Raw genomic sequence first — 21,697 nt, forward strand, 5'->3', positions numbered from 1 at the left:
TCAAAACAAGGGCGGCAGCAGTGTGCCTGTTTGTCCACCAGAGGGCGGGTTTTCACCGTTCCACTGTGAACCGGAATGACATGGTTTCACCTTGGGTGCACATATTTCTGCGGGGAGCCATACGCCTGAGTTCTTCTAGAAATTTGACATTCACATGAGAGAGAGATGGTACTGTAGAACTGCAGCGCGTCGGACTGCTCTTCACACAGGAAGGAAACATGAAGCGAGACGTCAGGATACTTTTGCTGGGGGAGCGTAAGTCAATAACACTGGCGGGGGCGCGAGAGCCAAAAACTAGCAAACTTTAGCCACCGGTGCTAGCTGTCCTAACTTGTTGCTTGAGTCATCTTTCTTAGTTTATTTAAGAAGACGAGGCAGTGGTTATCTAACTTTAATTTTGTGTCATAAAACGGGATCCCTGGCGTTGTTCTTTTCATTCTAGTCTGCGTCCGCGGTGCTAATTTAGCTTCGGGTAACTGCGCTTAACGGAAGTTTTGAGTTGTTAGCGTGGCTAGTTCAGCTGTCATTGACAGGATGTTTGTCTTTAAAACCACGCAAACGTACGGAAATATCTTTTAAATCGTCGTATTAAATAGCCGCCAATATCGTATAAACTGTGTAGTCCTTCATTTAAGATACACTTGGGCTGCATTCAAGTATGCAAACAACGGCGACTTTATCAGCAGTTATCTCCATCTAACAAGGAACCTTTTAATGTGTCAAGTCATGTGTCTTTAAATGAATGAGAAGCACTTTCCACACAGAGATGTATTTGTGTTTTAATAGTGACATGTTAAAGTTAGCATTGAGCAAGTCTGTAGCTCTATTTGCAATATACCTGTAGAAACTCTTAGATGAGTTTTATCACTTTTCCCCACTGCTGACTTTTCCGACTGCTTCTCCCTTGTTTCCTCGCCTCTTGACTTCTCCTACAGCCAAGGTGGGAAAGACCTCCCTCATCATGTCGCTGGTCGGCGAGGAGTTCCCAGAGGAGGTTGGTATTGTCGCAGCAACACACGTCCGCTGTCTTTCTTCTGAGAGAGCGACGGTCCACCGATGAGTGATTCCTCCACTGGAACTCATCAACAAGCTGACATTTCTAAAGACGGTTCAGATCTTTTGTTGTTGGAAACACGGTGCTCTGCATTTCTCATTGTCTTTTCTATACTGTAGCTTAGTGGCAGCTGAAGGAGGGAGTCCTTTAAGGCGGCACAAAATCTTGGAGGCAGACACCTCCCGTTCCTTTTTAGAAAACACTGAACCTTGTGATTCACAAGAGTCTCAACTCCCTCCCCCCCCCCTGCTGCTCAAAGAACAATAATAAAACTCATGGAGGCGTCTGGTGTGCAACGCCTCCATATCACTGATGCAACTGACCCGCGTGCTGGTCCGTTTCGCTTGCTTAGTAGTTTGTTTGTTTTGTCTTTTAGACTGTGAATGCGTTTTAATTACTTTGTTAATTTTGTGTTGCATTCATGTCGTCTCACTGTCTGCAGTTTGTTTTATGATCTTTGTGACCAGCTACTGTTGCCATTTATTAAGCTCAATTCCCCTTCGTTGAACAATACTGCAGTGTGAGAGACTGTCTCTCACTCTTTTGTGCCGTCTGACGACAGGTTCCCTCAAGAGCTGAAGAGATCACCATCCCTGCTGATGTGACCCCAGAGAAGGTGCCGACACACATAGTGGACTACTCAGGTGACTTGAGCAACACACGGGGGCTTTAAAAACTGGCCCCCGCTGCCATCAGGCCCACAGATTACAGAGTGTGGAGCCAGTTTGTTGAGTCCTTGAGTGATCCGTCTGGCATTAACTCGAGGCTTGTTTACACTTTTCCTTCGCCACAACAGAAAAGGAGCAGAGTGATGAAACCCTCAGAGATGAGATCATTAAGGTAAATATGTGCTGCTGCACCACATCATCTTTTCCAGCCGCTGTAAATTCCTCCAGGCATCATGTGTTCCTCTGCATCAGTTAGCAGGAGCTTTGCTTTTGTTCTTTGTTTTGTCCCTCTGGCATTCTCAATCTCATCGTCTGCTCCCGCTGTTTTAGTTTAGCAAACTGATTGCTGTTTTATGTATCAGGACTTCACCTTCACCTGTTGCTTTTCCCAACCAAACACAGGCTAACGTGGTGTGTGTAGTGTACGACGTCACCGATGAGGACACAATAAACAAGGTAAAAAACTTGCAAACAAGCGTCTCTAAAGCATCAGGTTACAATTACCTTAGGCTCCAGAGTGTAACTTTTTTTTTGTCAGATAAAGTCACTGTCAATAAACAACTATTGAATTTTGACCTCAAAAGGGACATCAGAAAACAGATTAACGTCAATATTGTTTGCAGTGTCTTGGTGCTTAAATGATATTTAATTCCACTTCCTGGACCTGGAGAAGCATTTGTAGAAGTTATTTGTAGAATATTTGAATGTGTGTTTTGTCCTTTCTTTCAGATCAGAACTAAATGGATCCCCTTGGTGAATGGAGATGCAGAGAAAGGGAACAAGTATGTGTCGGCTCTTGCTGTCGGTGTGTGTGGTAGTCTACGTGCCACACGGGCTTTCAAACTTTGTTCTTGTTCTTTTGCTACTGTTTGCGCTTGATGTGTGGAAAGCGTGTTATCTAGAAAGTTTGGGCTTTTCTTGGGTTTCGCCAAGTTGCCAGTATGAGCTCCAGTGGAAGGTCAAGCAAGTTAAAACTGCAAATACATGGAGAGCTAATAAAAAATTAAATGGTTGCAGATTTTTTTTGTTCTGTGTCCTGCCTTGATGTAACGCTAGAGGTGTTTTACAGTCACAGCATGAAACTCAGCTAGTGTGGCTTAGTCTCTTGGCTCTGACTAACCTGCCCACCTCTCATGTGTACCATCAGAATTCCCATCATCCTTGTGGGGAACAAGTCTGACCTGCGCAGTGGCAGCTCCATGGAGACCATCCTCCCCATCATGAACCAGTTCTCGGAGATTGAGACGTGCGTTGAGGTGAGGTTGAAGTCTGTCTCGCTCTTTCTTCCTCGCTCTCGGCTACAATCAGAGAGAATGAGTGATTGTTTCTTCACACCCTCACTCACATTGACTTTCTGATTCCAGTGCTCCGCCAAGAACCTGAAAAACATCTCGGAGCTCTTCTACTATGCACAGAAGGCTGTCCTTCACCCCACCGCGCCTCTCTATGACCCTGAAGACAAACAGGTTGGAACTGGGAGGATGATGACAGACTCGCCACGTTTGTCCGTCCCTGCTGCTTAACGGTGCTTTGTTCTTTGTTCCGAAAACACCTTTCCACAGCTGAAGCCGCTGTGTGTCCGAGCGCTGAGCAGAATATTTTGCATCTCCGACCAGGACAACGACCGAACACTCAGCGACGACGAACTCAACTGCTTTCAGGTGCCACTTAAAATAAGATACCAGCGTAACCAGTGTCAAAGTTAGGATATTCATTTAAAAATTATTTTAAAAATGTGCTGCCGACAATAATTTATTTGTCTTGCTCTATGTGCAGAAATCCTGTTTTGGGAACCCTCTGGCACCACAGGCCCTAGAAGACGTGAAGACTGTCGTGTGGAAGAACGCAAGCGATGGGGTGCACGAAAACGGGCTGACGCTCAACGGTGAAAATCAGTTCTAGAGGAAGAAAAAAAACCTTGAGCTTGTACCTCCTTCGCACTGCGTTGGACTGACGGCATTGTTTTGGTCTTGTGTCATTTAGGGTTTTTGTTCCTGAACACGTTATTTATCCAGAGGGGCCGTCACGAAACCACGTGGACCATCCTCAGGAAGTTTGGATACGACGACAACCTCGAGCTGACTGACGATTATCTTTATCCTGAGTGCGTTTTAGGATTCTCAGTCACTTCATCTTTGTACCTTCTTATTGCTCAGCCTTTAATCCAAAAGTTTGGAAGAGTTTCTTCTAAACACTTGTCAGTATAAGGCTGTTTTCATATCGGCTGCTGTGTTTATGTCCACAGATGTATTGTGAGTTTCTTTTTCTCCCCTGTCAGACTGAGAGTTCCCAGCGGCTGCACCACCGAGCTCAATCCTCTAGGTCAGCAGTTTCTGCAGCAGCTCTTTGACAAGTACGACGAGGTGAGTCACGCTCAGCGCCCCGGCTGTTTGTTGATGAGTGCTGGCTTCTGTCAACACGGATGCGGGCGGTGGTGGTGGTTGTTCTGACAAAGTGATCTGCTCTGTCGCAGGACAAAGACGCGGCCCTGTCGCCCTCCGAGCTCAAGAACCTCTTCTGCGTGTGTCCCTACATGCCGTGGGGCGCCGAGGTCTACCTGACCGTCCCCACCACGGGGCAGGGCTACATCTCCAACGTCGGCTACCGCTGCCAGTGGACGTACGTGTCTCACTCCGCTGGCGAGCACTTTGACGCAATAGCGAGCGCGTTGCTCCGGTTCTCACGCCGTCGTCCACCTCTGCCCTGCACTGCTTCACACGTGGTGTCACTGCCGTCTCACGCAGGCTGTCTGCATACCTTGACGTCCACCGCTGCTTGGAGCACCTGGGGTACCTGGGCTACCCCATCCTGACTGAGCAGGAGTCACAGACGTCTGCCATCACAGGTGTGTTTGCATGACTGTGCCAGACTAAGATATGCAAGTTTTCTTAGAGTGAAGATTTTAACCAGTTTCCTTTCAGTGAATCCAAGTTAGAGACTGAAGCATTTTTACTTTTATCTTTTTAAAGAGTAAAAAAAAAATATTTTTTTTTGCAGGAATAGGATCTATTTAGTTGAATTGTAACCTTGTTTCAAAAGAGTTATAAATATCACCCAACAGGTATTATTTGTCCCATAAGTTTTGAAATGTCTGCAATATGTTGTTTTCCTAAAGAATAACTTTGTTCTTCTTGCTCTTACAATAACTGAGCCTTTACATTTACTTTTGTTCACCGTGACTTGTTAACCTCATTGGCAGCTAAACTTGTCTTTGACCTGTATTTTATTCCCTCACTTAGTGGAAGAAGCCACTAGAGGGCACAATTTTCTAGGACAAAGCTACGATTGAACTTGAACTTGTCCCAAATGTTTGTGTTAAAAATATGAAGACATCATTAATTATATTTTCAAAATATTGATGTCTTGATTGATAATCATTGGAATCAGAATTTTGAAACAAAATAATAATTATAATCAGGTCAATGTATGACTTTTTTTTGTAATTTTTTCCTCCACTCAAGACAAAGGAAAAGCGGAGAGACCCGACTGAGGCCGAATAAACAGAAATTTAGTTGACGAGGTGTTTTGTCCTGATCTTCCTCAGCGGGTGCAGAACTCTGCAGAACTGATCTCTTCTATTTAATCCTCTGTGTGGACAATCTTGGCCCTCACCACAATCTCCCAACTGCTTGAAGTTGAAGTCCCACTTTTTTGCTAATTTCCTTTCTTGAAAAGAGAGCCCCAAACCTCCAGCAGACCGCTGGCGGTTCAGCTGGTGCTATTCCAGGGACGGAGCCGCGTCCTTGTGTGGTCTCTCCTCACAGCTTTGCCAACGTGTGTGTGTGTGTGTGTGTGTGTGTGTGTGTGTGTGTGTGTGTGTGTGTGTGTGTGTGTGTGTGTGTGTGTAGTAACACGGGAGAAGGGCTTGGACCTGGAGAAACGGCAAACACAGCGCTCGGTGTTCCTCTGCAAGGTGATCGGACCTCGGGGGACGGGCAAGTCGGCTTTTCTTCAGGCCTTCGTGGGCCACAGTGTCGGGGTACGACGCCAACTACTGTCCTGAGAAAACTGCAGCTTGTCGTCCTCGTCCCCCCCCTCCCCCACCCCTCCTCCCCCTCACACTCTTCTGTCTTTTGCAGAGTGACAGAAACTCCAGCATTGCCTTCTCCCCCTACGCCATAAACACAGTGCAAGTCAGTAACCAGGAGAAGTACCTGATTGTAAGTAGCTGTTGATCCGCGCTGGTCTTAACCCTGACCCCTAACCCCTGACTTAGCACTGGCGCCTGTGCTCTGGTCTCACTCGTGCAGCTCAACGAGGTGGACGTGGAGGCAGAGTTCCTGAAGACGTCGGACGCCTCCTGTGACGTTGCGTGCCTCATGTACGACACCAGCGACCCTCATTCCTTCGACTACTGTGCCAGTATATACAAGGTGGGCCACCGCATTGATTGCACTCGTGTTCATATCATCATAATCGCCGTCGTTATTGGTATTTCTGGATCAAAGATCACAGTTTTTCTTTATTTGTCAGTACAGACAGTAAATTTTTGTTTCAGCATTTGCTTAAAAATTGCAATTTTTACCTGGATTTTCCACTCGCTATTGATGCAATGTGTTCTTCTGGATTCTGTGATGGAAAAGTTCAGTTAATATGTCGGTTTTGGTTTTGTCATTTCATTTCTCTAATATAGACTTATTTGAAATAATCCTAAAATTTAAACAAAAGTCTCTCACAGGTGCCGTCTGTGTGCAAATTGAAGTAAAAGTTCATTAATCACTTGTGTGCAGTGATAAGATCACCAAAAGTTCTCAGTCTCCCTCTAAAAATGTTTCAGGTTGCTAATTCTGCAACGGTTTGTTTTCCCCCTCTGTATCCTAGCAACACTACATGGAAAGCAACATCCCCTGTGTTCTAGTGGCCTCCAAGGTGGACCTTCCTGAAGTCAAGCAGTTCCACGGGATGACTCCAGCAGAATTCTGTTATAAACACCGCCTGCCTCCTCCGCTGCGGTTCTCCAGTCTGGACTCTGCCAACAAGAACATTTTCTCCAAAATCGCCTGGGCAGCAGTCAACCCGTATGTTATGTTTACCACTAGCTATAATAACAATAATGAACTTTATTTGTATAGCACTCTTGGAAACAAAGTTACAACGTGCTGTACAGTAAACAACAAAAACATACAAATAAAACAGCATTATAGTAAAAAAAAAAAAACAAATGGAATGAAACCTGATCTGTTTTACCGAGCTGGAAAACAGTTGCGGTAAAACCATAAGACTATAAATAATATAAATTAGGACATAGAACAACAAAAACAACTAAAGATAATAAAAGCTGGCAGACAACATATTTACTCAAGAAAGGCCTTCCTGTAAAAGTGAGTTTTGAGACATGATTTAAAGGTTGCACTGTGTTGGCGAACCTAAGATCCTCAGGCAGGGAGTTCCACTGCTGCGGGGCTTTGACTGAAAACGCCCGTTCACCTTCTGTGACTAGGCGAGCTGTAGGAGCAGCGAGGAGGTTCCTGCCAGAGGATCGCAGGCAGCGGCCAGGCTCATAGGGTTTCAGCAAATCTGAGATTTAAGATGGCCAAGTAAGGCTTCAAAAGTAATAAGGAAACTTTTAAATTTCTGTACTTAACAGGTAGCCAGTGTAGCGCGGCAGGATATATATTCAGACGTTTGCATTTGATATTTGCAGAATATTTGCATGTGCCCTCACTCATGTTTCCTCTTTCCAGACACTTGAACGGTTCGGACATGAGCAGCACCTCCTTCTGGTTGAGAGTGGCACTGGGCTCCGCTGTGGTCGCCGTCCTGGGCTTCGCCGTCTACAGAGCCGTTGCCAGATTGAAATGATCTACCGCCAGCCGAGCTCCATTTTTCCACCACTCTTCCTTCATTGCTGAAAAGACCAAACCTGCCAGCGCCAGTTCTTCAAGGCTCCCGGGAAACCTTTCTCACACCCCCACCCCGCGCCCCTCCAACCATAAACTTCATCCTGCTCTCTGAGTCGCTTGATTGCAGGATTCCAAAGAAAAGTGGGAACCAAGCGATCACATTGACGCTGCAGCGCCCAGCTTTTTCTGCCTTATTCTCTTCTGCTAGGCTGAGTGGGAAACACAAAGAACCGTTCACGTCCAAACAGGTGCTTTTATCAGAGGGCAGCGATGCAGGAACCCTCTTGATCATCAGTTACGTGTCATTGCTGAGATTTTTCACACATGCAGTGTTTCATAAGTCTAACCTTGAACAATGCCAAATGGCTGAGGCTGGAGAACCAAAGGGCAGCATGCGAATTGTTTTTCCCAGACTCGCAGGTTGTCTTTCTCTTCATCGCCCGCTAGAACATCTCGCTGAACTCTTATTCAAACGAGGAACTGCAGTTGTGAGACGTTTGGAACTGATTTGCCAAATAACAAACGATGTTGCAGTGATAACTCAGCTTCCTTCCGTAGCCAGGGAGTTTAACGTTCTATTGCTTCTGGCAGAGAAACCCTGCAAGCCTCTGAGATGTGCATGATAGAAATACCAGTTTGTTTATCCGTCTGAAATAATTCTGCAAGAAATATTTTGTCACTCTTTAAAGGAGACCATGCCAAATCAAGAATCCAGAGGAGCTGTCTGGTTACATTAACGTGTGCTTCCACTCCTGGTCACATTGATTTATAGACTAAACCCAACTGGAATATGGCTTTATTTTATTATTTTAGTTTATTACATCTGTTGCTATTCACACACTCGGCCCCAGTTCTGCTCTATGCATTGGGAGCTTTCTCAACAGTGTTCATGGTCCTGTCGCATCCGTTTTGCCGCTTGCTTTAGCTTTACAGGCTCTACCAGTGTGACTTCTTTCTTTTTTAATTGTTTTTCTTACTTTAGAGTGAACTGATTTAGATGCTGCTGAATAAAAGACCAGACCAGACTGGGTGACGACCTTTCACAGAAACACTTTATGGCTCTTGAAGGTGAAAGTGTGTTTTGTTTTCACTTGCCTGACTGGTGGTTGATTGTAGATATTGTATATTGTATCGTCCTCTCTGGTGGAAAAAAAAAGAGAAAGAAAGAAATAGATATTTATTCTTTTTTTGTTCCATGTCTGTGTGAAGAGCAAAAAAATGTTGTCCCTAAATAACTGCTTTCAGGCGCTGTACGCTGCAGTATTCTGCCAAAATTCCTGTTGATTCACTCTTTCATTGAAAAATTACACAAATTACTACTCCTTTGTACTTGCCTCTAAAGCGCTACGACAACATGTCAAGGCGTGCCATGGATGCTCCTCCTTGATCATTACGCCTCTGGCTATTTTTTATCCTCAGCTTGATGACACCTGTATTTAGGGATTCCGCCAGATAACGGTATTTAAATGGCAATATGTGTATAATTATTTTGGGGTTTTGTCAATTTTGTTCCAGTCTTTTTACCCGCTTCCAGCTGCTGTATCACTCTGCAGCGGAGAAGAGTAGTTCGTTCCTGCAAGACGCCACAAGATGGCAGTAGAGACTCGGTTTAAAGTTTGAGAGGTTTTTGCGCTTAAACCTGAAACTGAGGAAGTACTCGGGAAAGGTTTTAGTTGAATTTTAAAGTGTTTACATAGATTTGTTTTTGTTTTTTAAATTTCTTGCTAATATCTCTCTACCTTGTCTCTTGACTCCAAACACACACATTCTGTAACCCTACAGTTTTCTGTATTTTTATTTCAACTAATATGCCCCTGACTGCCCTCTTTGGGACATACCCACCCCATTCCCAACTGTCTTTATTCTGCTCTCACCAAATCATTTTATTTCTCCACTGCTGTCTTCACTGGAGGCTTTTGTTACTATATGCATGTCCAGTGTTGGCGGAGGTGGATCTACCTCATACTGATGCCATGTACGCAAGCGCAAGAAGCGCACAAAGTTGATGAGGCCATTGTGTAGAAGATGACAAAGATTTATTGAATTGCAGTAGAAACAGTCCACAAAAGTGAACACGGTGACATGTTTGTACATTGTGAGAGGTCTGCACACAACAAAAATGTCCATAATAATGGAGCTCGGTTGACATTACCTTCAGGGTGAATCTTGCTGACGTCCACTTGGCTATGGTTCGCACATTGTCAGGGCTCCACAATGGGCACCATTGACATATTTGCATTTTCAGAATGAGCCCGTGCGGCAACAATAACTGAACCAAAGTGTATTTACAATACATTTTTACAGCAAGACCAAGGACTAGACTATTATTATTTGAAGATATGACAAGAACACAGAACTTTAAAAAAAGAAAAGTTCACAATTATTTCAAAAGCATCTATACGAAATAGTGCAATGGAGGGGAAGCTAAGTGTAGACAGGTCAGAAGTTTGCAATAGACCTTAAAAAAATAACACATAAACGCCAAAGTTTCTTTAAGTATTTACATTCACTTTTTCTCCTCTCTTTATCATTGTCCCTTTTTACTTCTTTTTGCCCGTCTTGGCACTCTTTTTCGACACTTTAGCCTTGGGCTTGGTTGCCTTCTTTGCAGCAGATTTCGCTGGTTTCGTCTTGGGTTTCACCGCCTTGGCTTTCTTTGGCGATGCTGACTTTTTGGCTTTGGCAGGCGTCGCCTTCTTCGCTGGCTTCTTGGTTTTCTTTGGACTTGCCTTCTTGGGCTTCTCCTGCGCCTTGGGTGCCTTCTTGGGCTTGGGTGCTCTCTTGGGCTTGGTGGGCTTGGGCGCCTTCTTGGGTTTGGCCACGGACGCCGCCGTCGACTTGCTGGGCTTCTTGATCTCCTCCGATTTGTTGAGTTTGAACGAGCCGGACACGCCGGTGCCTTTGGCGTGGCGCAGGGTCCCGTCGCCCACCATCCTCTTGAGGGCCAGTTTGATCTGCACGTCGGCGTTGTCACCCACTTTGTACGTGCTCTTCACATACTTCTGGATGGACTGACGGGACGCTCCGCTGCGGCTCTGGTCACTCTGAATCGCCGCTTTGATCATGTCCGAGTACTTGGGGTGAGAGGACGGCTTCTTGGGTTTGCTGGCCTTTTTGGCTTTCGCCGGAGCTGCTGCTGTCTCTGCCATGATGACTTTTCCTGGCTTTGAGGTGAGTTGATCAAAAAATGAAAAGTCCTAGGAGGTGTTGATAGGAGCCGTATCAGCTGCTGGGGCTCGGCGCACCAAAATAAAGTCACAACAAAAATAGCGCTTCTCCGTCCTACCGAAGAAAACACACAACCCGACGAATATCCCACGTCAGCTTCGAGGTTGTACAGAAATATAATTGCCGTGTGTACAACGTGACGTATCGCCGTGCGCTGTGTCACATAAGCGTCTTATTCCACACGCGCGTCGGCGAGCCTATGAAGGCTTCCTGCGGACGTGATTGAGAACAGCAACTGCCAGCAGCTGATCTAGCGGACTCCATGGAACTGGCGTTGTCCCGTTTGTGTTTCTTCCTCCTCCAATTTTCGGCAAATACAAACGCCACGAGTGAAGACCGGCCGGTAAAACGGCACGGGCGGATAGCCGAGACATTGGGCTTTCCGGGGACACCACGGTCGTTCCTCACCGACTCCGGCGAACAACTTTTATTCCAGGAAAACCGGCTGGAAGTAACGCGTGCTGTGAACAATTTTGCACGATTCGCCTTAAATTGACCTAAACAGACGGGACAACGGGCAAAATCGCCACGTGCATAACGAAATTGAATCTATCATCGAACGGATGGACGCGGTTGGATCGGTGCAGGAGTCCGTTTTTGCTTTTAATACAGTCAAACATTTCCCCAACTAACACAGTCCGGCCATTGACTTTGAGTGACGTGGTCGAGATTATTATGTGTTAAACCTACTATAAATTACATGTCACAGCATCTAAGTGACAGGTGACATTTGGCTTGATAACATGGGTCAATGCGGGTCGGATTCGGGTGGATGGATTTTGCATCTTTGGTGTTTTTCGTGCAGAATTGCATATAACTGTCGCTATGGCAGACGCTGCTCGGCTCCATTGTCAGGAAAGTTGCCAACACCTCCAAAGATCGAGGGGATCTCTGATGGCATTCGGTGATCGATCACTGTATTGCGTCCGGGGACACAGATGTGTGTTGTTTGAGCAGGTGTCAGTCCAGCAGCCGACTGGACCAAATCCGACACCAAAATCCTTTAGCACCGAGCGCAGTGATGGCTTTCTTTTGTTCAGGAACTGGCGCATTCAGAGTGCAGCCACCAGCAGCAGGTTTGCTTCTCTTCGGACGTGAGGAACCTGTGGTGGATGTTGCGTCCAGCAAACAAACTCCCACCCCCCCCCCAAAAAAAATTACAAACTTGACCTCCTCCTCCCTGCATTATTTCTTATTTTATTACCAAGTCCAGCGTCCCTCCCTGCAACGCCATTTTGATTCCAATATGAAAGTCACATACGCACACAGAGGAGCTGCGTGTCCCACCGAATTTTGAGGGCTGAATTTCAGGATTAATTAAAATTCCATTTTTTTTTTTTTTTTTTTAACGCATTAGATTCAGGTATTTTTCCTATTTTCTTAAATCTCGCTGTGGGTGCAGGGTATCCAGTCGGATCGCCTCAGGGCGGCTTCTTTCACTTGCACACCACTGTTGTCAAAATAACTTTATACCACTCTCTTTCACACACATCACCCACCATCTTCGGATCCGTAGGTGATTAGGAATAATGAATTGGTGAACGCCGAAGGGGCGGGTTTTAAACCTCCACTAGCAGAGTGTGAGGTGAGGTGAGCTGTGGGCGAGAAGAGGAGAGTGAATTGGTGAAAACAGGAGTGGGAGGGGGCGATGGTGAAAGAGTGAGGACTTTTGTTTTCCATGTGGCACAGCAGCCGAAAGATGACGGGGAGGAATAGAAAGGATAAGCGCGACTACCTGGACTAAATACATTGTAATATTAAAAGATATAATAAAAACAGGGGAGTTTGGCTCGTAAATGCGTTTAATAAAACAATTGGTAGGCCAGGTGGGTGATAAAACAGGTTGAAAATAAATGTAAAATGAGCATTGCGTAATTGAATGAATGAGAGATGACAAAACAATCGGACTGCGAGTTGCTTTTATGAACAATGCATGGAGTGACGGCCCAGTACCATGAGCAACATAGTGGTACCAAGACTGTTCTATTTCGGTCTATTTTCTTTCTTTTGTCCCCCTTTTTTTGCACGATCGTACTCCCGTTGTGTTTTAGACAAAGCTAGTGTCGGCTGATGTCTTATTGTCTTTCGCCCTGTGGTGGGAAGCAGTGCTGAGAAGGGAGCAGCCAGCCGAACACACGCAGACACATTCGCAGCCCCCTCGGTTCGACCACTCCCTCCTGCCGCCGACAGAGGGACGTCCTCCGCCGACTCGAGCTGCGTCCGACCGCCACGGCTAATTATCTCCACCGACGGGCAGACGATTAATGAGTGGCTCGTTCCATAGTCTCACAATTTGGCAGATAATAGAGTTCGTCCCTTTGTCCATGCCAGCCAGTCTTACATCATTTATTCGTGTATTTATCGGTTCATAAATTAATTCGTTCGCTTGTTTTATTTTATGTTTTCCAACACTCCTCCCGACCCCCCTCAGAGAAGCCATTTTAGCTAGCACAAACTTGAGTGTTCGGAATTATGCTAATCAATGTTCCGTTTGGTTCGAAAGACAGAAGTCTCTACTGGCTGTTGTTGGCTGTTTGGAACGGCTCTGCCGCACAAAATGGTACTAAACCCAGATAAGTGTAATTGTTTGCACCCGTATCCAATTACAATTTGACAACAATACTGCCAACTTGGACAAACATTGATTGTGGAAGAAAGGTGCTCTTCTCCATGCTGTTTGTTAGTTAGGTAGGAACTGTCTTCATTCTGACTGGTGAAGTTGAAACACATCTTGTCCCTGCTTTACTTTTGAATAATTACTTACCGTTATTTTTGACCAGATAAGCGGTACTATTCATTCAGTTTTTAAAGCAGCCTTGTGTATTTAAGAACCTGATGTTTAAAATTTGAACTTGTGACAAGAAATTGAGTTTTTATTAAACATGTTTTTATAAATTAGAGTACAGTAAGCCAAGTTAACTGTGGACACCAAACATTAATGCTGTTGGAGATGTGCTTGACACTTTCAGATGCCGCTAAGTTTTCAACACAGGGCCTTTAGGCCTTTTAAAAGCACCGATGTGTCATATATCAGGAGTCTAGATCAAATGTCAAATGGGTTGTCTTAATCTTTTCTTTTCTTTTCTTTTTTAAAGAAAAATCAAAACTTTGTTCAAAATATGTTTTTAATGCCTAATTCGTTTTTATTTATAAATGGTATAGAATCTTAACTTACAAAGTTAAAATAAATAGTAATATACATGAGTCATAAATAAATGTATTTTCTGATTAATAGACCAAAGATAGATTTAGATTTCTATAATCTAACTTATTTAGCGTAACAGTCAGCACAGAGACAATGTACCATTACGTTAGAACATTTTTGACCAGTATTTGTTTGATGTTATTTTACATTTCTTTTAATCTCATAAAAACTCTCATAAAATGTTTATACTAATTTCATAAATGTAGCTTTTTTTCCCACAGTATTTCAGTTTAGTTACACAAAAGTCCAGAGTTCACACATCTCTCAATTTGACCAGTCACATCTGTCTTTTCTTACAGGTGTACAATGTAATGACTCTTATGTACTTGTCCGCAATTGTATAACTACAGGCGAGATTATATATAACTTGATGACTTAACCTGCACCAAACTAACAACATGCCACTTAGAATCAACTGTCGGTGACAAGACATTGACACACCGGCTGTTTACTACACTTGTTCGGGGTCAGCTGAGCTATCAGCCTGCTCTAATTCAGTAGCGTGTGTCCGCCCAGAGTTTGAACAGTTGTGAAAACGCCTGAATGTCAGCAAGTGTCACCAGCCAAGTGGGCCACCGATGCTCGTTACTCTGGCTTCACACCAAGGCACAGTGCGAATGTCTTACTACTCTACTCTCTGGAGCACTCTCCCTCATCCGTGCATGCAGATTAGATAACTATTTCCACAATGTCAGCTGTCGGACTTCCTCTCTCACATGACAGTCCAGCCTCAGTCCATTGGAGCACCTGTAGGCTGTCAATCAGAGCAGTTGTTGACTGGAACAGAGACCATTGTCCTGCAGGCTATGGAGTGACACAGCTTTTTAGTCCAGCTGTCAAAGGACTGAAAAAGGACAGAGGCAAAATTATTCATTATAATATCATTATAATAGTGATTTTGAAAGTAAAACGCTCATTTAAAACAGTGGCCAAAAGGTCTGGCATTTGATGCAGCAAATATACACTGCCATTGAAGAATGCCACATTTAGCCCTAATGCTGAATTTAATCCTTGCCCTTCTAATACTCATGGACTTAGAGGGCAAGAGTATGACAAGCTGTGAAGACAGGCTAGCGACGATTCATTGATGTGAACAACACATAAAGGTGAATGTATCGTCCACAGAGCAGTAGAAACTTCCAAATGTCCCTTTAATCAAAACTATATTGTACATTTCTGTCTTTTTATAGGTAGAACCCTTTTCCAATTGACATTTAATGTAATGTTGACATTTTCTGAAAACTGATTAATTTTATATGTATATATATATATATATATGTATATATATATATATATATATATATATATATATATATATATATATATATATATATATGTATGTATATATATATATATATATATATATATATATATATATATATATATATATATATATATATATATATCAGGCTCAATTGCTATTAGTGTATAATTGTCTCGGACTGTTGCACAATATCAGACAAGAATAATAACTTGTTGAAACAAGGTTCCTTAATTATAGCTGTAAATTGGTATGAGCGGTCAGTCAGCTCTCCTTGGGCTCTCTGTGGTTTTTTTTAATGGACGTCGGCCAACGCCAAAGTTGTTCCCCGTGCAGGATGCAGCTGCAGGTTCGGACACCAGAGGTCATCTCTGCGCTACGCTACGCTACAGTAACTCCGAAATGGGTTACAGCTGCTCAAAAATCCTGCGCTCAGCACCAGTGTGCTGCACGGTGGCACAATTATGTCAAAAATGGCCCTAGATGTTTGCTTTGCGGTCCCGTGTCTTTTAAATATTGCAGCGAGGTGGATGCAAAAGATGCATCCAAGTCATTTTTAGAAATTCACAGGCAGCCTTTTTTTCCTTCTCTATCACTTCCTTTAAAATCCTCTCTTCCCCATCCTTCCCCTCTCAAGCCTAAGGCCCAAGAGATCTTCTTAGTGGAGCAGTTTGGGCTAGAACTGTGTCAGTCAGTGACCTGATTAATTCCTCAGCCATTTTTCATCGTGGGTGATTCCCTGTATTGCACAATCACTGCTGCTCAACATCCAGTGGCTTGAACGGGAAGCCCCGTCATGTTAAACACAGGTCCCCAATGAACAACTTGACACACTTCATCTTTTGAGATTAATGTAAATGTAGTTTGCTCACAGTCCACAAACCGTTTCCTCTCGTTCAAGTTTTTTTTAAGGATGTTGGACAGCAGGGCTATTTTCCATCTCTCCTTCTAGACTTCACGAGAAACCAGTGTGATTCTTTGCCATTTTGTCTTCCTGGCCTTGCAGTTGGATTAACATTTCATGAGGTAATTTCTGGATATTGCTTTTGCATTGGTTACTGCTTATTGCTTTTGCACAACACATTCTCCTGGCGCAAGGAGAGAGAAGAGAAAAAGATATCGAGGCAATCATTCCGATGCCTCAGTATCAACAAAAAAAAATCACAAAAGCAAGGAGAGTGGGAGTTCATCTCAAAGTGTTCAGTACATTTTTTGCATTCGCTGAAAGGTTTTCCGCAAACCTTATGATCCTGCATGAATAAAATTTTTTAAACTTTTTAAAACTGTAATTTAAGTTTAGAATGCAACTCATCACATTGCCTTTAGACAGTTAGACTTTAGACCAAGATCAAGCAAGCAAAGAACTGCACTACACAGCAATCACAAAAAGTACTGAATACTAAACTTTTTTTTTCTTATGTTATCTGTAAAATGACCTCAAACCTCAGAAATGTTAGTTGCCATTTTACAAGATATATTATAAAGATATCTACTTTCATTGTCAGCATTTTCAACACAACCAACAGATGATCTAGATTTGGATGTGACTGAGTACAATACAAACAGGCTCTTCACTTTGTAGCTTTAATTCACTTTGATCCAGACAGTTTACTGCTCCCAGTTTTATTGTTCCCAGATGTTGTGATATTGCAGCCGTGTTGCGGCGGCACTCCAAATTGAATACACTTCTGCGCCTGAGTTTATTGACATTTAAAAGTCTAGGTCGAGAGGCAGGGCTGTATTTTTGTCTGTCCCTGTCGTCCAAAGACTATAAAGTCAGAGGAGCGCATATTAAGCAACAGTCAAATCCCTGGTGTGCGCTCAGGCGTGCAACTCTTGACACCTGATCAGCACAAGGAAAACACGGCATTCACTGTGTGGAATTGCTGACTGATTCCAGGATCAAAGAACCAGGGTGTAAGATTCACAGGGATCTAGTGGCAGAAAAAGGAAAAGCAAATACGTATTTCTGCATTTGGTTATAAGAAGTCCCCCAACAAAGTCCTCTGCGATAAACTGGTGATTTGTCCGGGGTGCAACCCTGCCTTTACACAATGACTGCTGGGATGAGCTCCAGTAAACCCCCACGACCCTGAGAGCAGGAGACGCGGCTGTAGAAAATGAAATGAAATCCCAAAATAAATAAATATCTGTTGAGTTTTCATGTATTATTAATAAAGGGGAGTCAGCCTTGTTGTACCCCAACATAATGATGTAATTTTAGGCCACTTTACACGTCGAGCACGTCTAGACTGTACATCCTTAAGGTCTTTTGTTTCCCTCAAGATCAAGCACTGACATTGACAGTGATGTAGAAGAACTGCCTTTAAAAAAAAACTAAAAAAAACTACCCTTCATAGCACTTGATGCAACAAAGTCTTACATAGTGGACCTTAGAGGCATAAAATTCATACTCCTTATGGTTTTCTGTGATATGACCTGAATCTATCCTCACACCCCATGCTGACTAACACCTCACCATGACTGTCTCTGTCATTAAACGCATAGGGACAAAGCCTGCTGACTGCACCTGTCTGCCTATTAGCAGGTCTAATAGTTGCACCTTTCTGCTCCTCAGGAAGCCTTTTGGTATCGTCTCCCCTTCTCCTGCTCTGATTGCACACCAGTGTTTTGTCTGGTCCTGCCTGGCCTCGTTAAAGAGTAACCGTCTGCCTGGGTGCAACCTCTGTCTGTAGCCATCATCCTGGAGTGAAAGGAACACAGGGAGGTCAGGCGCAATCATCCGGGGACACACCAGGCTCCAAAGACCATGTGTAACTCATTGTTATGGCAGGGTGCCATGTAAGTCACCGGGATCATTTCACTCAGCGGTACCGTTAATAGAAACGAACAGCACTGATTGTGATTGTTGATGTCGCCTCTAAAACCTGTGTATTGTCCATTTCGCTGGTAGTCGTGTTTGCCTGCTTTTGTCACCGTTTGTTTTCCTCCATCAAGTCAATTTATGCACGATAGCGAGCAGCTGAATCGTGCTGCTGTACAGTGGCTCTCTGAGACAGAAACCCAGAGTGTCTTATTCCAGGCACGACACGTGGTCAGTCCGATGTTTTCCTTCTGTGCTGGACGTTTCTTTTTATTTCATGGTCATGCTCTGCCATTGTTTGATTGGAGAGTTTGATGTTGCCAAGGCAACACTCAAATCCTGTTCACATTTTGTCTCTTTCTTCTCTCTGTCTCGCTGATTGGAGTTTGCAGATCTTCCAGCAGTGGAACTAATAATTAGGTTCCTCATATTCGTGCTCACAACCACTGGGTTTTTTTTTGTTTGTTTTTTTTTGTTACACATGAAATCTTAGCATTGATTAGTAGTGGAATACATAAAAAAAAAAAATACATAGGATGATTTGGCTTTTCTAACAGGGATTAACGCTGCTTAATCCTTGGACGAACTTTAGTGATGTTTTGTTTGAATGGGAGTCAGATTTGCGTGATAAAAAGGTGACAAACAGAGAGTCTGGGAGCTCTGCCACGCTCAAGGTGGATCACATCCAATCCAGCAGTTCACAATGCCTTGATATAGTCATCAGCCAAAGCCTTGGCTAATGAAAAAGACACATTTCGGTAATGACGGTAAATCCCGCCCACGACCCGCGTATCTTGTTTCCCCTAATATTTTTTGTCACATTGAAAAATGATTTACAAAGCCCCCGACCACCCCCTCCTCCTCCTTCCCTCCTCTCCTCCTCCTTCCCTCCTCTCCTTGTAGATGGCCCACACGCGGTGCAGTTATGGCTCACAGACAGACAGAGGCACTGTTGGTCACCGAGCCAGAGGCAGAGGGACCCGGTCGGTGGTAAATCTCTCGGCGAGCAGTACAAAGGACGAGGAACCGCCGCAGCTTCCACCGGTGTCGACAGTAAAGTCGTCAGCGGCTTAACGAGCCACATGCGACGATCCACGTCGCCATTCCTCCGTTCAGACTGACGCTCGCCCATGCAGCCACGCACGCGGAACTTGCTTGTACCGCCTCAACCGGACAACGTTGCAGATGTTTATTTTTGTTCACTGGTTTATTTTGCAGTGGAAATAAAGTCTTCTGAACGCACTTGCGCGGGCCTTGCCGCTGCCTGCCGCCCACACACACACACCGACAACTTCCTCCTCATCAATCACACGATCCAACCCTCTTGCTCTGCTCCCTGCGAGCAGCTGTTCTCTTTAATATGCAGCAGATTCATTAAAAAAAACAACAACAAAAAACATTTTGTCCAAAAGAGCCTTTGTTGCGGTGCTACTCGTCAGGGGCCACCGCATCAAATGATGGGGCCCTGGCGCTGCTGCGTCGTGGAGATATTCCTCCTGGCACTCCCACACTGCACTGGATGCCCCGGCGAGGCCGTCCGTCAGCTTGAGCTGCTCGTCTGTCCAAGGGTGGGAGCGCGCCTGATTGTGCAGCAGCGCATGCAGTGCGCTAATGCGCTGGCGGTTACAATTAGTAAATTGTTGCGAGATGCTGCGGCTGAGTCTGTCATTTTATTCATTTTCACCGTGATGCTGTCTTCAGTGTTTTGTCTCCGTTTGCTTCTATTCCCCCCACTGGCTTCAACACCTGAAATGAATTCAATCAAGGTGTTTGGTGTCCTAGTCGCCAGCTCCCCGCCTCCATCTTCCATCCTTTCCTTGTTTACAGTTGCCGGGTTTGTGCGTGCGTGCGCGTGGGTGTGTTACTAGTGTGCCGTGTTCTAGTAGTAATCGCAGAGCCGCAGTGGAGCCCATCCCCTGCTACCTTCCCTGAGACTCCTCGCTTCACATCCAGGGGGTGGTGGCGGGGGTTACTGGAGCCGCAGCCCACAGACACTCCCTCCCCGTCCCTGATTGGCAGGGAGAGGCCACCTCCCTCCCCAGCCTCATTGGTATGCAGGCGGCGCAGCTTGTGTGTGTGTGTGTGTGTGTGTGTGTGTGTGTGTGTGTGTGTGTGTGTGTGTGTGTGTGTGTGTGTGTGTGTGTGTGTTTGAGAAGAGGGGAGTGAGTGAGAGAGGCAGCAGTCAGTGCAATGGGATAGAGGAGAGAGAGGAGGAGGAGGAGGAGAGTGAATGAGAGCCAGAGCCGGAGCCGGAGCTGGAGCTGGAGCTGGATCTGACCGAGCTGGACAAAGTCACGGCCCACTTGCATCAGCACCACTCGCACGGCGCTGCTCCTCACCCCAGTGACACCCGAGGCTGAACTCGCCCAGCGCTCTCCATCATCAGGGAGACGAGTTGGAAGGAAGAGGAAGAGGAAGAGGAAGAGGGGGGGCTCGGCGTTCCAGTTTAGACTCCAGCTGCTACCTCGACCCCGTCGCCCTCCGTCCCGTCCTGTCCTTTTCCCGGCCGTCGCCGCCGCGCTCCTCTCCCGCTCCTCCTCCCTATGCCCTTGTCCTCGGCGGCTCCTCTCACCTCCCTGGCCAGTATATGGATAGAAGCTCCTTGTTTCAGCTCATACAAGAGCAGGTAAGGAAGCAGGAGAGCGAGTGAGAGAGCAAGCGAGCGAGGCGTGCAGCGGCGGAGGTTTCTATGGTGACGGGTGCGCCTCCTGGCCACCTCGCCGTCTACCCAGGGATTGAGACGTGGAGGCTGAGGCGCCGATAGCACGGAGGCTGTTGTTTGTTTTTTGTTTTTGTTTTTTTTTCCTCCCCTGGATGCCGAGCGAGAGCGCGAGACGACGCGAAAGATGCTGCCGTCATGGAGCCATGTGGGCTTAGTGAGTGGGTCACATCATACACCACGGCAGCTAAAAAAAAAAAAAAAAGAAAAAGAAAAAGAGGGGGAGTCGGGAGAGGTGGCGGCGGTGTTGGGGGGGGGGGGGATTTCATGTCATGGTTGTCAAGGACGAATGTGCTTGCAAATAAATAGATCAATGGGTTTTGCTGCGTGGACAGATGTGGCTGCCGCCGTCTGTGTCTGTGCAGCAGCGGTGAAATCTTCCAGATAATGTTGCTGATTGAAGCAGCTGCATTCCTAATTGCAGCAGTCACATTTCCTCTGTGTGCGTGTGCATGTGCATGTGTGTGTGTGTGTGTGTGTGTGTGTGTGTGTGTGTGTGTGTGTGTGTTTGCATGCGTGCGCGCTTGCTTTTTGCAGAATTATTCATCTTTGAATTTCCAGAGGTCGGTCGACGAGGCATCTCCTGCACAGTTTGGTCTTGTGGTTCCTTATTTCAAAAAATAGAATCAGTTATTTATATCTAGTTTGTTTTGCCTCTACACTCTGTGGCTACGTGTGGTTGCACCGAAAATGTTTCTTTCTGTGTCTGGTTTCTGGGAGTCCTCCACCCAAACTGCGGGTTGCACCGTCTATTCAGGACCTACGTTTTCGATGAGTTCGGTCTACCACCTCCAAAATGAACAAGGAGGTCAGGATGTGGAAGCAGGTTCAAGCCAGAGAGCATTTGTCTATTGTGCGTACATGTGTTTGTGTGTGTGCGTGTGACTGTGTGTGT

At 45.3% G+C, this 21,697-nt stretch overlaps 3 protein-coding genes across 4 annotated transcripts in view; 2 read left to right on the forward strand and 1 right to left on the reverse strand.

Annotated features, from left to right (window-relative positions):
* The first annotated feature begins 44 nt into the window (after window positions 1-44).
* On the forward strand, window positions 45-8,568 carry rhot2 (ras homolog family member T2). Its single transcript, XM_076034473.1, has 19 exons — window positions 45-255; window positions 936-994; window positions 1,617-1,698; window positions 1,851-1,894; window positions 2,125-2,178; window positions 2,452-2,504; window positions 2,870-2,978; window positions 3,087-3,188; window positions 3,285-3,383; window positions 3,499-3,607; window positions 3,706-3,826; window positions 4,001-4,085; window positions 4,196-4,341; window positions 4,467-4,567; window positions 5,571-5,701; window positions 5,802-5,882; window positions 5,973-6,095; window positions 6,544-6,740; window positions 7,407-8,568. Exons 1-19 carry the CDS (start codon window positions 219-221, stop codon window positions 7,522-7,524), a joined length of 1,851 nt encoding a protein of 616 aa, XP_075890588.1. The 5' UTR covers window positions 45-218; the 3' UTR covers window positions 7,525-8,568.
* Window positions 8,569-9,579: 1,011 nt separating this feature from the next.
* h1-0 (H1.0 linker histone) lies at window positions 9,580-10,978 on the reverse strand. Its single transcript, XM_076034474.1, has one exon. It carries the CDS (start codon window positions 10,712-10,714, stop codon window positions 10,106-10,108), a length of 609 nt encoding a protein of 202 aa, XP_075890589.1. The 5' UTR covers window positions 10,715-10,978; the 3' UTR covers window positions 9,580-10,105.
* A 4,433-nt stretch (window positions 10,979-15,411) lies between these two features.
* rhbdl1 (rhomboid, veinlet-like 1 (Drosophila)) overlaps window positions 15,412-21,697 on the forward strand; it is a 48,116-nt gene continuing 41,830 nt past the window's right edge. Inside the window, exon 1 of one of the 2 annotated variants that reach the window (XM_076034476.1) lies at window positions 15,412-16,285. Coding sequence is in view for 1 of the 2 variants with exons in the window: in XM_076034475.1 (XP_075890590.1) it covers window positions 20,671-20,709 (39 nt within the window). In the remaining variant the exon portion in view is untranslated. Of the gene's footprint in view, window positions 16,286-20,156; window positions 20,710-21,697 lie in introns of those variants that run through there. The other variant, XM_076034475.1, reaches the window with a different exon arrangement.

Source organism: Nelusetta ayraudi, unplaced genomic scaffold (genome assembly GCF_046127955.1).
Source record: "Nelusetta ayraudi isolate G7.1 ecotype Tasmania unplaced genomic scaffold, CSIRO-AGI_Nayr_v1 ptg000042l, whole genome shotgun sequence".
NCBI lineage: Eukaryota > Metazoa > Chordata > Actinopteri > Tetraodontiformes > Monacanthidae > Nelusetta > Nelusetta ayraudi.